This window comes from Trichechus manatus, unplaced genomic scaffold (assembly GCF_000243295.1).
Source record: "Trichechus manatus latirostris isolate Lorelei unplaced genomic scaffold, TriManLat1.0 scaffold00003, whole genome shotgun sequence".
NCBI classification, from domain to species: domain Eukaryota; kingdom Metazoa; phylum Chordata; class Mammalia; order Sirenia; family Trichechidae; genus Trichechus; species Trichechus manatus.
The window spans coordinates 13,511,664-13,525,211 of record NW_004443939.1 but is presented as its reverse complement, the minus strand read 5'-3'; the positions used below and the strand labels follow the sequence as shown (position 1 = coordinate 13,525,211).

At 37.0% G+C, this 13,548-nt stretch overlaps 1 protein-coding gene across 5 annotated transcripts in view; it reads right to left on the bottom strand.

The window, feature by feature from the left end:
- Positions 1 to 3,895: 3,895 nt before the first annotated feature.
- Positions 3,896 to 13,548, bottom strand: part of SGIP1 (SH3GL interacting endocytic adaptor 1) — a 266,382-nt gene continuing 256,729 nt past the window's right edge. For 2 of the 5 annotated variants that reach the window (XM_004369029.3, XM_012555357.2), the window contains 4 exons: positions 9,779 to 9,981; positions 8,646 to 8,710; positions 7,880 to 8,044; positions 3,896 to 5,910 (listed from right to left, as the gene is read on the bottom strand). In XM_004369029.3, coding sequence (XP_004369086.1) covers positions 5,888 to 5,910; positions 7,880 to 8,044; positions 8,646 to 8,710; positions 9,779 to 9,981 — 456 coding nt within the window. In that variant the 3' untranslated portion in view covers positions 3,896 to 5,887. The remainder of the gene's footprint in view (positions 5,911 to 7,879; positions 8,045 to 8,645; positions 8,711 to 9,778; positions 9,982 to 13,548) is intronic. The other 3 variants (XM_012555361.1, XM_012555353.2, XM_012555367.2) reach the window with 3 other exon arrangements.

The following is a 13,548-nucleotide window of genomic DNA, read 5'->3' as shown; positions in this document are numbered from 1 at the left end:
GCTTTCTGTTGAAACATCTTTTTCTAGAAGGTTGAAGATGTATTCTGCTAGGGATAGAAGAAGACAATCAGAAATACTGAAAATCAAAGGAAAAATAATTTTAAAAGTTAAATCTAGAGAAAAAAATTTTATATCCATGGTGAACGTCAACAAGGAGGTGCCTTTCTCTCATAGGAATACACCTATTTTTGAGGATAAAATGAGGATAAAAAAAATTCATTGCCATCGAGTGGATTCTGACTCACAGTGACCCTATAGGACAGAGTAGAACTGCCCCAGTGAGTTTCCAAGGAGTGGCTGGTGGATTCGAACTGCTGCCCTTTTGGTTAGCAGCTGATCTCTTAACCACTGATAGAAATCAGATATTAAAATGAGGGACAATCAAGAGGTGTGATCATGGTCAGCTCAGTAGACTCTAAACATTGACATTCCTTCAAGAATGATAACTAGATTTCAATTAGATATTAAAAATACAACTCTAGCCTGAAGAAGATGACAGGACATCGAAGCAATGACACAAGAGAAAGGCATTTAAAAACAAATATTTAGAGACTTAAATGATCTTCTATCTCATTTTTCCTCCCTACTTTCCACTGACAAAAATTAAACTAATGCTATTCATGTTTAATTCATGAGTGAGAGAATTGCATTTAAATGCTGCTTCTCAAATGAAAACTACAGGAGTAGGAAAAATACAATACAGCCTCGGCAGAGAAGTGCACATAGGAAAGGTGGGTGGGGTGGGTCACCAGGACAGAATTTATTTCAAAGAAACATACTTACTTATATTAAATTTCTAGGCTATATTTACAGGTCATACTTTCATTTTGAGATTATGAAAAAAAAAAGAATGCTTCCATCTTTTTGAAATGGCTGATCAGGAGACGGTGTAGCAAAATGAGTACATTTAGACCAAATGGGAATTTGCTCGAATGCATTAATCTTTTGGGAAATAAAAAGCTTAAACACACACGTACACGTACGTACACACACACACACACACACACACACACACACCTACACACAAACTCATGTCCTTAGTAGATACATGCATACTGTATCGTGTCATTCTGTTTTAATTGACAGCCTGTGATTATTTTGGAAAAAAAAAGCAAAAATAAAAGTGATTGGTGCAACTCTTTTGGAATGGGGCTGGTCCATGTTTGTAAACATGGAATTCAAAAGCCTACAAAATAAATAAGATCAACTCACAAGTTAGAGGTCTGCACGTCCCTTGCAAGGAAGGAGGCATTTTTTAGGACTGGGTATTTGGAATGAAAGACAACTTGCAATATCTCTACTGCTTCAAGTCTTTTAAGACATTGAAGAAAAGGATGAAAGTGTGAAAATGAGACAATGCATTTCAGGCCCTTTGAGACTGAGAGAGCTTAACGGGAATTTCAAGAAAAAGAGGAATTTTCCTAGAAAAAGCCACTATTTTTTTTTTTTTTTTAAAGATTGGAGGAAGTTAAATGGACTGCATAAAAATAAACTAAAAAAAATGGTATTCAACTTACAATTTAGTGCTTAAATTCTGATATGATGTCAGAAATAAGAAGGACCTTAGAGATCTACTAGGGCAGTGATTCTCATATTATGGGTGCTTGTCAAAACACATATCCCAAACTCTAACCAGAGATTTATGCATTCTAGACAAATTTATTGATGTACTATCTTCTAGGCTCTGGTGATATAGTGGTGACTAAGAAAAATCATTGCCTTCTTTTAATAAATGATGATACAAGTGGTCAAAAATGTACACTTTGAGAAATATTCTTTTTTCAACAACTTTGTTATTGGAATGTCCTTATTTGGATATTCATTTTTTGTACTGCCTTTTACGTTGGTATTCAAATAGAATAAATATAGTAAAATAAAACAAAATAAGTTTATTTCCCAGAAAGGACAAAGCAAAAAAGGTCAAGGGGCTCCCTCTGTAGTCACGTAACTGGGCTATTTCTAGCTGTGTCACGTGGGGCAAATTAATCTGACTAAGCCTCAGTGTCATTATCTGTAAAAACCCATTGCCATCAAGCTCAGCGATTCCCACTCAGTGATCCTATAGAACAGAGTAGAACTGCCCCAGAGGGTTTCCAAGGGGCGGCTGGTGGATTCGAACAGCCGACATTTTGGTTGGCAGCCTGAGCTCTTAATCACTGCACCACCAGGGCTTCATTTGTAAAAAAGGGATGAAAAAGAGTGCCTACAACTTTTAGGTGGATTTAAGGATACAATGAGATGTCAAATTAATATCTCTAGTGACTGGTATACGGTAAGCAGTCAAGTAAGTATGAATTTTTATCATGTATCAAATTTAAGTGATCTGCCCAAGGAGCCCTGGTGGTGCAGTGGTTAAGCATTCGGCTGCTATCCAAAAGGTCAGCAGTTCTAAGCAGCTCCTTGGAAACCCTATGGGCATAGTTCTACTCGGTCCTATAGGGTCACTATTGAGTCGGAATTGACTCGACTGTAACGGGTTTGTTTGTTTTGGTATCAATCAATTACTGTGACTATACAACGTATAAAGTCTCAAAAGGTGGATCTGCCTGAGTGAAAGTAGAGTCATGGAACTTTGGAGCTGGAAGAAGCTTCATAGATTGCTTATGTGTTACAGTGGTTTTCAAACTGGGGAGGTCAGATTTAAACTGCTGGAGTAACTCATTCATTGCTTTGATCTGTTTGTCTAACAGAATTCCATGTGTAATTTTATTAGAAAAAAACCGGCTCTTAAGAAAAGCTTGAAAATCATTTCAGTTTCAACCCCTCATTCTAAGTATGAGACACTGAAAAGGGCGGTGACTTGTCCAAGGTCACACAGCAAACGTTAGTGTCAAGTCACACAGCAAGAGCTAATATAAACTTACAGCTTCTTTGAATAGAAGGTTTAGAAATGAAAAGATGTGAAATTATGCCCTGAAACACTTTGCAGATTGAGATGGAGTGAAAATACATAAAAACAAAAATAAAACATCTTCAAGTTTGACTTTCTGAGGGGTTCCTATCTATTAACTTGAAACCAGTTGAAATGTGGACATTATTTACAGGTGAAATATATTCCCAAATGCCATACATGGAGTTTTTGTTTTGGCTGTTGGTGTAGAGAAGAACAGAGCTTTAAAAAGAATTAAAAATTTCATTCTTAGTAATTGTAAATTTAAATTAAGATAAAATTCAGACTAATTCTTAGTAAGAATTTATTTTTAAAAACTTTAATATGGAATTCATTCGAAAAGAAAATATAATTTCCATGTTGCTGAAAAAAAGCAGTACCATTCATGCTTTCTATCTTGCTAGAGTAGAACCGTTTTTAATCAGAAGGCTCAGGAAATGGTGGTGTTATTTTAATCCCTAGTACTGAAAATCACCTTCATATGTACTTCACTTTTTCTGATGGAGGAACTGACAGTGGACCTGACTTAATGTTTCTTTGATTACTGAGACCCTTTCATCGTCTAGGATCATTTTTCTGAAACTGAACTCTCATTATGCAGTACTATGGATACAGGAGATGATAACCTGCAAGACTGAAACAAAAAACAAAACTCCAAAATCCCAATCCCTGATATGAGCTTATTATGTTACTTTTTGAAGGGATATATTCTTTATTGATGTTCTGGGTCTTCAAGGTTTAATAATTTTGAAATCACTGACTCCCTTTCTGTTTTTTCATAAAGATTGATTAAGGGATCATAAGATGTTTACATGGTTTCAAATTTAGTCCCCGAAAACACTGGAATAATTTTAGGGGGTATTGTAATCTATGTTTTCAATTACATTTTTACAATATCAACAAAAATTATTCTTTGGGGAAAAAAAAACTGGTAGTTTAAATAGTAATTAATTCTAGAACTACATAAAATAAAATAAAATATAAAGATCAAGACATGAGAACCAGTAATATTTACATATTTTAATATGGTTTGTATTAATATTCAATAAGTTGCTCATGAACCGATATTTAAAAACACATTTTTATGTTCATATGATGGATAATTCTCAATTTTCTGCACCTTACTTTTGTTTGGTTTCAGTGTGCTAAATTTCCCCACGTTTCAGGAGAATTTAAAAGTTGGCATCTTCAGTTCTGGCTTCAAAATCAAATTGCATATCTTTACTAAAAATGAGTATATTAATTAGTTTGTTCAAAAAACTTCAACCCATACTGCTTTGGGGTGCCAATTGAGAGTTTGCTGGAATAGCAAGAATTCTTTCAAGGTAAAACAGATCATTGGAACATTCTCGTGATACAAAGCACTCATTCTGGAGCACAAATATTAATTTAAAAAGTTCTACTATAAACTAATGCTGGTCACAATTTATTTCATAAGACTTATAAAATTTAATTTGATTCTAAAATTTAAAGAGCTAAAAGTTTCTTTGTCAAATATGAACACATATAAAATAAAATTTAGCAACTGATGATAAATATAACAACTTAAGTATTACAGGTATTTAAGAGTATAACCTAAAATAGGAATTGGTTTACGTTTAAAATAAGTTCTATAATTAAAGGAAGACTAATATTTTCAAATCTTAACAGAGGAAGGTTTCACAGCTGGAACACTGGAGAAGCACTCTCCTCCCTGAACTTCCATATTGTAGGGCTGGACAGAGCGGTTACCGGCTTTATCATGCCTTGCAACAGTGAAATCACGACATAAGGTTTTGAGAATGCGCTTCTTGATTCCCAACAATGGCAAAGATTTACAGTTTTAGACAATGAATCTTAACAAAGAATATTTTGTTCATTCAATAGGAAGTTTATTGCACAATACATGTGGCTAGAATTAATTGATAAAGCTTATTGTTTTCCTTCCCAAATGATATAAATGATGACAATCAAAATTCTCCTTCTGTATCTGAACAAGGGGCTAAATTTTTCTCTTAAGACTCTTAGTCTCAATGTTTTGATGCCTGTGGAAAAAGAGGGAGACATGAGGTATCATTCCTCCGTGTTGGTTGGGAGAGGGCATTTATTCAGAGTGATTGTGCAGAAGTTTTTAACCAGTTTGACCATGGAAAGTCTTGAAATCGTAAAATCTCAGTTTTGGTTTTAGTCTGATTATTCAGTAATCCCCACATTTGCTAAACTGCAGAGAGGGGGAGAAGTAGTTAAGACTTCAGCATCTTCTTTTCTCTGGATTATACTTAAACTTTAAATATGAATTGCTTTCCCTTTTTACACAAGTTATAAAAATAAGAGGCCCTGTTTACACAGTTCGCATTTTTATGAAATTTGCAGTTTGAAAAAAAAGCTTTTTAAAAAGTGGTAATGCTTTTCTTTGAATATGCTGTAATCTTAGAATGTTTTTTTCTGAAATAGTTTCTGAATTTAAACCCACTAAACATTTAAAGATAGAATTTTTATTTAGCACTAGAGTAAGACATACTAAGGACTGAATAAAAGTTTTTTTTTTTTTTCTGGTTCCACTTAATTTTCTTTGTATGTGGCACCCCCTGTATGACAGCTATCAATACTGTATTTAAATTTTATATATTGACAAAATGCAATCTACCTCTGTAAGCATTGTGCCATTCAACAGTACTACTATTAAATTTACATACCACAGTTTAAATTACATCCATTTCAGGAATGGTAAAATGCTTAAAACTCAAGTGTCTAACTGCCTTACTGGAATGAGTACAATTTACAAATACAATAATTACATTTTAAAACCATTAACAATATTACACCTAGAAGTAAATACTGTACGACTGGTCATCATGGTATTGTGTGAGGGAAATCATTGCTGAAAGTCTCCAACATTTCCAGCAGATATATCCCAAGTGCAGATTTTGGTTTGTTTTCACCAAACCGAAATTCAAACCTGGTTCTCATACAACAGTCCTCCATTATATGTCCTCCACATCCTTGCATAAGATTTTATTAGTTATCCGCCAAGTATTTTCCTGAAAAACAAAATGACATATTTACAGGTTATCTACTAGTTCAATAATGCAGTTATTACATAAGTAACATATCTATTCCTCCTGTCCTACCCACTGGAACTAAATACTGCAAACTTGAGCAGTGCAACATAAAAGACATGAAGTTTTTTAAGTTTTCGATTTTCCAGACCAGCTAGTTGCATTTTTGCATTTCTATATTTGAATAATTTGCAGAGGTTTGGGTTTTGACCAAAATCGATTGGGAGATCTGTTCCTGAATGTGAGAATCCAACTTTTTCTAGGAAGGGTGACTATATATTTTCCAATCTGGATCATTTTTGAGAGGAAAAGTGGTATTACTAATAATTACATCAGCACAACAGGCATAAAACCCAGGAATTATCCCAGTGAATCACCCACAAGTATAGTCTCCTAGAGCTGGAGCATGTAGTGGAATTTGGATTTGTTCTTGTTTTACTTCCAGAAAGAAGTCACTGTGTGGTGGGCCCTGAATGACCCCAAATTTTGGGGAGGCAGTTCTGAACACACACCTGATTTCTTAGAGTGGTGCTTCACATAGAGTGATCACTGGACCAGAAGCATCAGCGTCACCTGGGAACTTGTTAGAAATGCAGATTCTCTGTTCCCACCCCAGCATTGCTGAACCAGGAACTCTGTAGGCGGTGCCTAGCAATCTGGGTTTTAACAAGCCTCCTGGTAACTCTGACACGTCCTAAATTTTTCAGAAACACTGCCTTAGGGGCTCAGTTGAGTAAAAGCAGGTCGAGTGGGGATTGTTGTGAAAGGGAGGTGCAGCAAGTCTGGCTCTGGTAGGGTGTGTGGCCACTAGGCTCTGGTTTATTTTCAGGAAAGCAAAAACATTTGTTGTCTGATATTCTAATTTTCAAAAAATGCTGGAAATCTAGATTTTGTTCGTTAAATCACCTACTTTTTAAATGTTGGTTTAAATTACTCTCTCTCCTTCTCCTCAACAAACTCCGTTGTGTGTGTCAAATAAAACTTGCCTCATAGCCGTATTCAGCTCACGGGCCGCCAATTTCCACCTCTATGGTGCTTCTATGGTTTAAACACTGTAAGGCTGCTATTAAAGTGAAGATTAGATCCTCTCAGTTCTCAGCTAAGCCTGACAAGTCTAAATCTAAAAAGTCCTTCTGAAAAACAAAACATTTCAGATGGGAGATAAATGCAAAGGCAAATAGTATTCCTCGTTTGTCAGTGAAAAAAAGGTAGGATTTACTCCATTAACCTCAGTACACTGTTGTGCCTATCAAGTCGATTTCGATTCATAGCGACTCTATGGGACAGAGTAGAACTGACTCGTAGGGTTTCCAAAGCTGTAAATCTTTACGGAAGCAGACTGCCACATCTTTCTCCCACAGAGTGGCTGGTAGGTTTGAACTGCCAACATTTTGGTTAGCAGCTGAGTGCTTAACCACTGTGCCACCAGTCCTTCTTCCTGCTTGATACTGAAACCCCTTGCCTAGAGTTGATTCCGACTCATAGCGACTCTATAGGACAGAGTAGAACTGCCCCATGGGGTTTTCTTAGCTGTAATTTTTACAGGAGCAGATTACCAGGTCTTTTCTCCTGTGAAGCTGCTGGTAGGTTTCAACAGCTGACCTTTTTGTTAGCAGCCGAATGCTTAACCATTGTGCCAACAGGACTCCTTTTAACCTCAATATACACATCTATAAAATGGGAACAACTGGTCAGCCTCACATAAAGAAAACAGAGCCAGACTAGGTGGCCAGAGCCCTCCTGATTTCTGATTTCCAGTTCATTGTCCTACTTTTACCTCATCAACAGTTGTTTTTTTTCTTTTTAATTGGGATGAAAAAATGGGTGTTGGGAGTAGGGAAGAGGAAGAGGAAGAAGATGAGAAAATCATAACCTATTTCTCCTTACAGAAGAGTTGCTAAGGCAATATTATTTTCAAAAATGAAACCTACAAGAGACATTATTCACTTACCTGCAGCAAACCTTTTCTTGATGAGTGAAAATCGATACCCTGCTCCAACAAGCTCAATGTCACAACCAGAAAGGGTGCTTCCTTCACTTGTGAACTGCACAACCAATGGGGAAGGTTTGCTTGGACCATCAGATAACTGGAATCTTGCCAATAAAGAACCTACCCCTAAAAGAAAAAGTATTATTACAAGATAACAGTTAACATAACATTCTGGAAATCATCTTGGAAATTGTAGTCAAATGTTAACCTACAAGATCTGACTAACGGAAATAGTGTATGGTTCACTGACAAAAATGGTGATGTATAAAATTTATCATCCAATATAATGAGCAATTTTTTTTTTGCATGCTGTTACAAGTGTAATTCAGCAAAATAGTACTACAAAATTTGTGGGCATGCTTTTTGGAAGGTTCTGTTATGCTTGTATTCTAGCAAATGATTAATGTCAGGGGAAAGTGAAAGAAGTATGGGATCTGATACAGGGTAAGAAACCTCCTCATTAAAGGCTCTTCTCTGCCTAAAGGATGGCCTGTTTGATGTGGAGTCCTGATAATGGGTAGAAAAGGAGAAAATGAAGAGGGGATGGTTTGGATTTGGAGGGTTCATTGAAGAAATATTTGCTTTTATTGGCTGAAATAAGTAAATGTAAAAATGAAGTGAAATATTCTGTTCTAGTGCTAAGTGTATTTTTGCTAATAGTTGGCTAATATCTAAAGGTTATTTCAGATTTACATATTACATAAAAATAGGCCTGTGATAATATTACCTCCATTTTCTGACTTCTGCGAGATATCAGGAATCTTCCACAATATTCTTTGTTGTTCAGCATTCCTAACAATAAAATAGGTAAAAGAATTTTATATACACAAGAGTTTTTGTTTAGTGGATGCCATATACTGTCTGGATAGTGACAATTATTAAAAATGGATCTTGAAAGTTTTGCTGCAATTTAAAAATTATATATATAATCTATATAAATTCTCTCCCTTCCCTTATTGTAACTAGCCATAACACTGACAGATAAACATTTAGAGGACAGCAAAGAATTAAAAAAATTTTGGAACATATCTACTGAAACAATAGATGGGAAGTATTAGTAAATAATTTAAGTAATTTAATTACTTAATTGGAATTGGAATTATGTCCTATGGCTGACATTTATTTGTTAAAAATGTTCTTTTTGCTTCTGACAATCATATGTGAAAACTAGAATGTTCTCTCTAGGAGAACAAATTCTTTTTAACAGATGCTATTGGCACTCTGTATCTATTCAGTGCCTATTGCCATACCTTCTCTAGCATGCCTTCTTATAGTCCAGAGGCTAGAAAACTAAACACTGTATTTCCCAGACTCCCTTGCAAATTAGGTTCCACCAATTAGATGAACTTGAGATTTGGAAGATGGAAGGGAGGCAGAGGCTGTTTTCTGCTGACCAGCAACCTAACTGAGATGTGGGATCTTCTACAACAGTGCTCCAGTCAGTCTGTAGTTAATGAGGTACCAGCAGGAGTTTTCTGACCTGTGGATCATAGGTATGGTGGTTGGTTCTTGAATTCAATGGTTCCACTGACAGTCTTCTAATTTCTCTCTTTCCCATTTGTAGCAGAGGTGGCAGCTCTCTGGGTGAGCCAGTTCTGCAATGTTCTGGAAACATTCTTAGAGATCCAGCCTAAAGCCTGTTCCTCTAGCACTTCCACCATTTTGTAAGCATCGGAATCCCGGTGCTAATTCATTTTCTGCTTAAAATAATGACAGTGGTTTCTATTTCTTGCCCTGAACCCTGATACACAGGCCTGCTGTGATTTCCTCCTGCAGGAGACCCAAACGTCAAGAAGATTGGGATTTCTTTACATAGAAGGAGCCCTTTGGTGAAGAGAAAGGGGGCTGGTGGCTCCTTACCAGACTGCTGGTGGGAGTACAGCCTGGAGCTTGGTTACTCCTCCATCTATGGGGACCAGAAACTGCACGTTGTTGAGGGCCACAGCGGTTGTCATTGCATCTGTATTGTATTTGTAATCTATGCGCAGGTCTGTGCTTGCAGGCTCACAGCGCCAATTCACTGCCAGGTTCAAAGGCGTGGACTGAATACCCTGGGCAGACACCTTGCCAAATGACAAGAAAGAGGACATGTAAGCTTGGACCGTTACTCAGAAACAAACCCAGAAGCTATCCCCACAGGAATGTTCTTAGATATCAAAATTTCATAACTTTGTTTATGCTGCTCACAAATGAGCTCTCAATGAAAATCACTGTGAAGGGGCCGTGTGAGAGAGAGCTGGGGGCTTAAGGAAAACCGTTACGGATTAAAAACCAAATTTACCGCTAAAATCTCTCTGGTACTTTATAGTTTGCAATGCACTTTACATCTGTTAGGGAGGTGGAATAGCACACTGGTTAATAGCTGAGGCTGTGGAGCTAAGGGTTTGAGTTCTGTTTCTGTCACAAATGATATTGGACAAGTCACTAAACCTCGCTGAGTTTCAGTTATTTCCTCATCTGCCAAATATGAATCATAACAACAATATATACCCATAGGGTTGTCAGGAAAATTGAAGGAGATATTTTATGCAAAACACTCAGAACAGTGTCTAGCACACAGAAAGTAATTAATGTTTTAATAAATGTTACCTACTTCGCTATAGTTGGAATAGACTCGACAGCAATGGGTTTGGTTTTTGGTTTATTAATATTCTTAGGAGTCCCTGGGTGGCGCAAATGGTTAAGCACTGGGCTACTAACTTAAAGGTTGGCGGTTTGAACCCACACAGAGGCACCTGGGAAGAAAGGCTTGGCAATCTGCTTCTGAAAGATCACAGCCACAAAAACCCTAGGGAGCACAGTTCTACTCTGGAACATGATGTCACCATGAGTTGGAATTGACTCGATGGCAATTGGAAAATTAATATTCTTATCACATTTGCTAGTCACAACAAAGCAGGGAGTTAGACAACGGTGGTTATTATTATTATTACTACTTTGGGATTTGCCAAAGTAAGGACTTCAACCCCAGCCCCCTGACAGGAAGTGCTACATTCTACATCGAATGTTGATTCTATTTAAAATCAACAGTATATGGTAGAATGTATTTAGAATCAACAGTGAATTTTAGCAAGGAAAAGCCAGGTTTGAAAAGTCAACCAAAATTGATCTCATCTAAAGACTATAACATCAGCCTGAATTCTGGATGCCACAGTGAAAATTCAACAATGTTTTAATCTCTCATTGTTAATTGTGAGGGTGGGGAATCTCCTTTCACGACTACACACACACTGCAGGGGTTGTGTGGGTGGTGTTTATGTCCTTGGATTTTTATTCATGGAGTGTGAATTTTGCTAATTTTGAAGACTATAAACAACTATCTATTGGCCTAGAAGTGCGTGTACATAAGGACACCATGGGGAAGAGTCCTGAAGGCCGGTTGAACTCAAAAGGCAGAAGGGGTTGCTAGAGAAACAAGGCCAGAAATGGACTCTTTTGTGAAATGATAGGAATGGGCTGTAATGACAGTTCTAGTTAGATAACCATTATAGTAGTTTTCAAACTTTAAATATTTTTAGCAACCCAATCTTTTCTGAAAATGAACTTTTATTTAGAAAGTCATTATCTAACACAGACCAAAAGCAGAGCAGAACTCTCCTTTTTCTGCACTTTATCCTCAGCAGTATTTCTCAAATTGATAGTAATTCCTTAACCCAGGGAGGTATTACCTGGATACATGAGGGTGTGTTTTTGATTGTTCCAATTACTAGGCATTGCTATTGGTGGTCAGGGACTAAACAGGCTGTGATTTGAGGACAATGCTACTTGTGCCCCATCTTCAATTGTTGAAAAACAGTAACAAAAGCACAACAAAACAGTAACAAAAGGAATTCCTTAGAGCACAGTTTGAGAACAACCGTTCGAGGACTACTTACCACTCACAAAAAAAAAAAAAAAAAAAAAAAACCCGAATCAAACCAAAACACAAAAATCTTTGCCGTCAAGTCAATTCCGACTCACAGAGACCCTACAGGACAGAGTAGAACAGCCCCATAGGGTCTCCAAGGAGCAGCTGGTAGATTCAAACTACTGACCTTTTGGTTAGCAACCAAATGCTTAACCACTGCACCACCAGGGCTTCAATCACAAAGTACTTTGAAATATACTAGGCTACTAGCACCTTAAGGAGCCCTGGCGGTGCAATGGTTAAAGCACTCAGCTGCTAACAGAAAGACTGGTAGTTTGAACCAACCTAGCAGCTCCTTGGGAGAAAAGTCCTGGCAATCTGCTCCTGTAAAGATTACAGCCTAGAAAACCCTATGGGGGCAGTTCTACTCTGTCACACTTAGCTGCATTGAGTTGAAAACTGACTCCATCGCACCTAACAACATTAGCATCGCACAAGAAGCCCCTGGGTGGCGCAAATGGTTAAGTAGCTCTAGGCTACTAGCCAAAAGGTTGGCAGTTTGAGAACCCACCCAGAGGCACTTGGGAAGACAGGCCCAACGATCTGCTTCCAAAAGGTCACATCCTTAAAAACCCTATCGAGCAGTTTTACTCTGCACACCTGGGGTTGCCATGAGTCGGGGGATTGACTCAGTGGCAACTAAGAACAACGACAATCATCTCACAACAACTGATGAAATATCTAGGTAGGTCTGATTGCTGTTCTTATTTACAGGTGAGGAAACTGAGGTTCAGGAAGACTTAAGGTGCCCAAGGTCACATGGAGAGTGCGAAGCAGGCCTGCGTCTCTTGCCTCCACCTTAGCGCTTTAAACCAAGCTCATTATTACAACAGGTGAATTCTGCCTACCTTCTAGGCTCACTTAATAACAAATATGGAGATTAAAAAAGCAAAAAACAGAGGATATTAAAGTTTCAAAATTTTTTTATCTGAAATGAAAACGTAGATGCAGTGTTTGTAAGCAGAGTTCATAAAGGGATACAAGTACGGTTTTATTTTCACCCTTTTGGGGATGAGAATCACTCATGTGCCCGGAAATTTAACTTGCCATTCAGAGAAAAAATACGTTGGCATTTCCCTTCCTTATCCCTCATTTCTCTCAGAAGCTTAAAGGAGTCACTAAACATGTTTAAATGTTTTGAGACAAAAAAGTTTAAAAGTTAAACAAAATGTATTTTTTACTTTAATTATAAAAACTATAAATTTTGCATTATATAATTTATTTGATAGTCTTATCTATGATGTCCAAAGTTTAGATGATAATATTCTTAGAGGAAAAAACGTTGTATTTGTTGGCATTTTTGTAAAATGTACCATCATACAGACAACTTACTTTCAGTAATTTAAATAAATAGGTTTCAACCCGTAGGGTGTGTTAAAGTTGCTGAAGGGCTTATAAAAAATACAGATACCTGGGTTTCATCCTGAACCAACTAAATCAGAATCTGGGTGTGTGAGGGCCAGCAACTACACTGTGATATTTTTTTGTACCAATTCAGAACTAAATTTAGAACCAGCATTTGTTTACAAGCTCCCTGCTGATTGTACAGTACAATGAGATATAAGATGCATTGGTTTCTATTAAAGCACAACTTCGAAAAAGAACAATGTTATTTCCTCATTTTAAGAAAAAGAAGTTAAACATATTTAACCATAAAAATTACAATGCATTAAAAATAATCTAGAAGATCGTGTGGCTGGGAATCAATGGGATACTCAGGCAT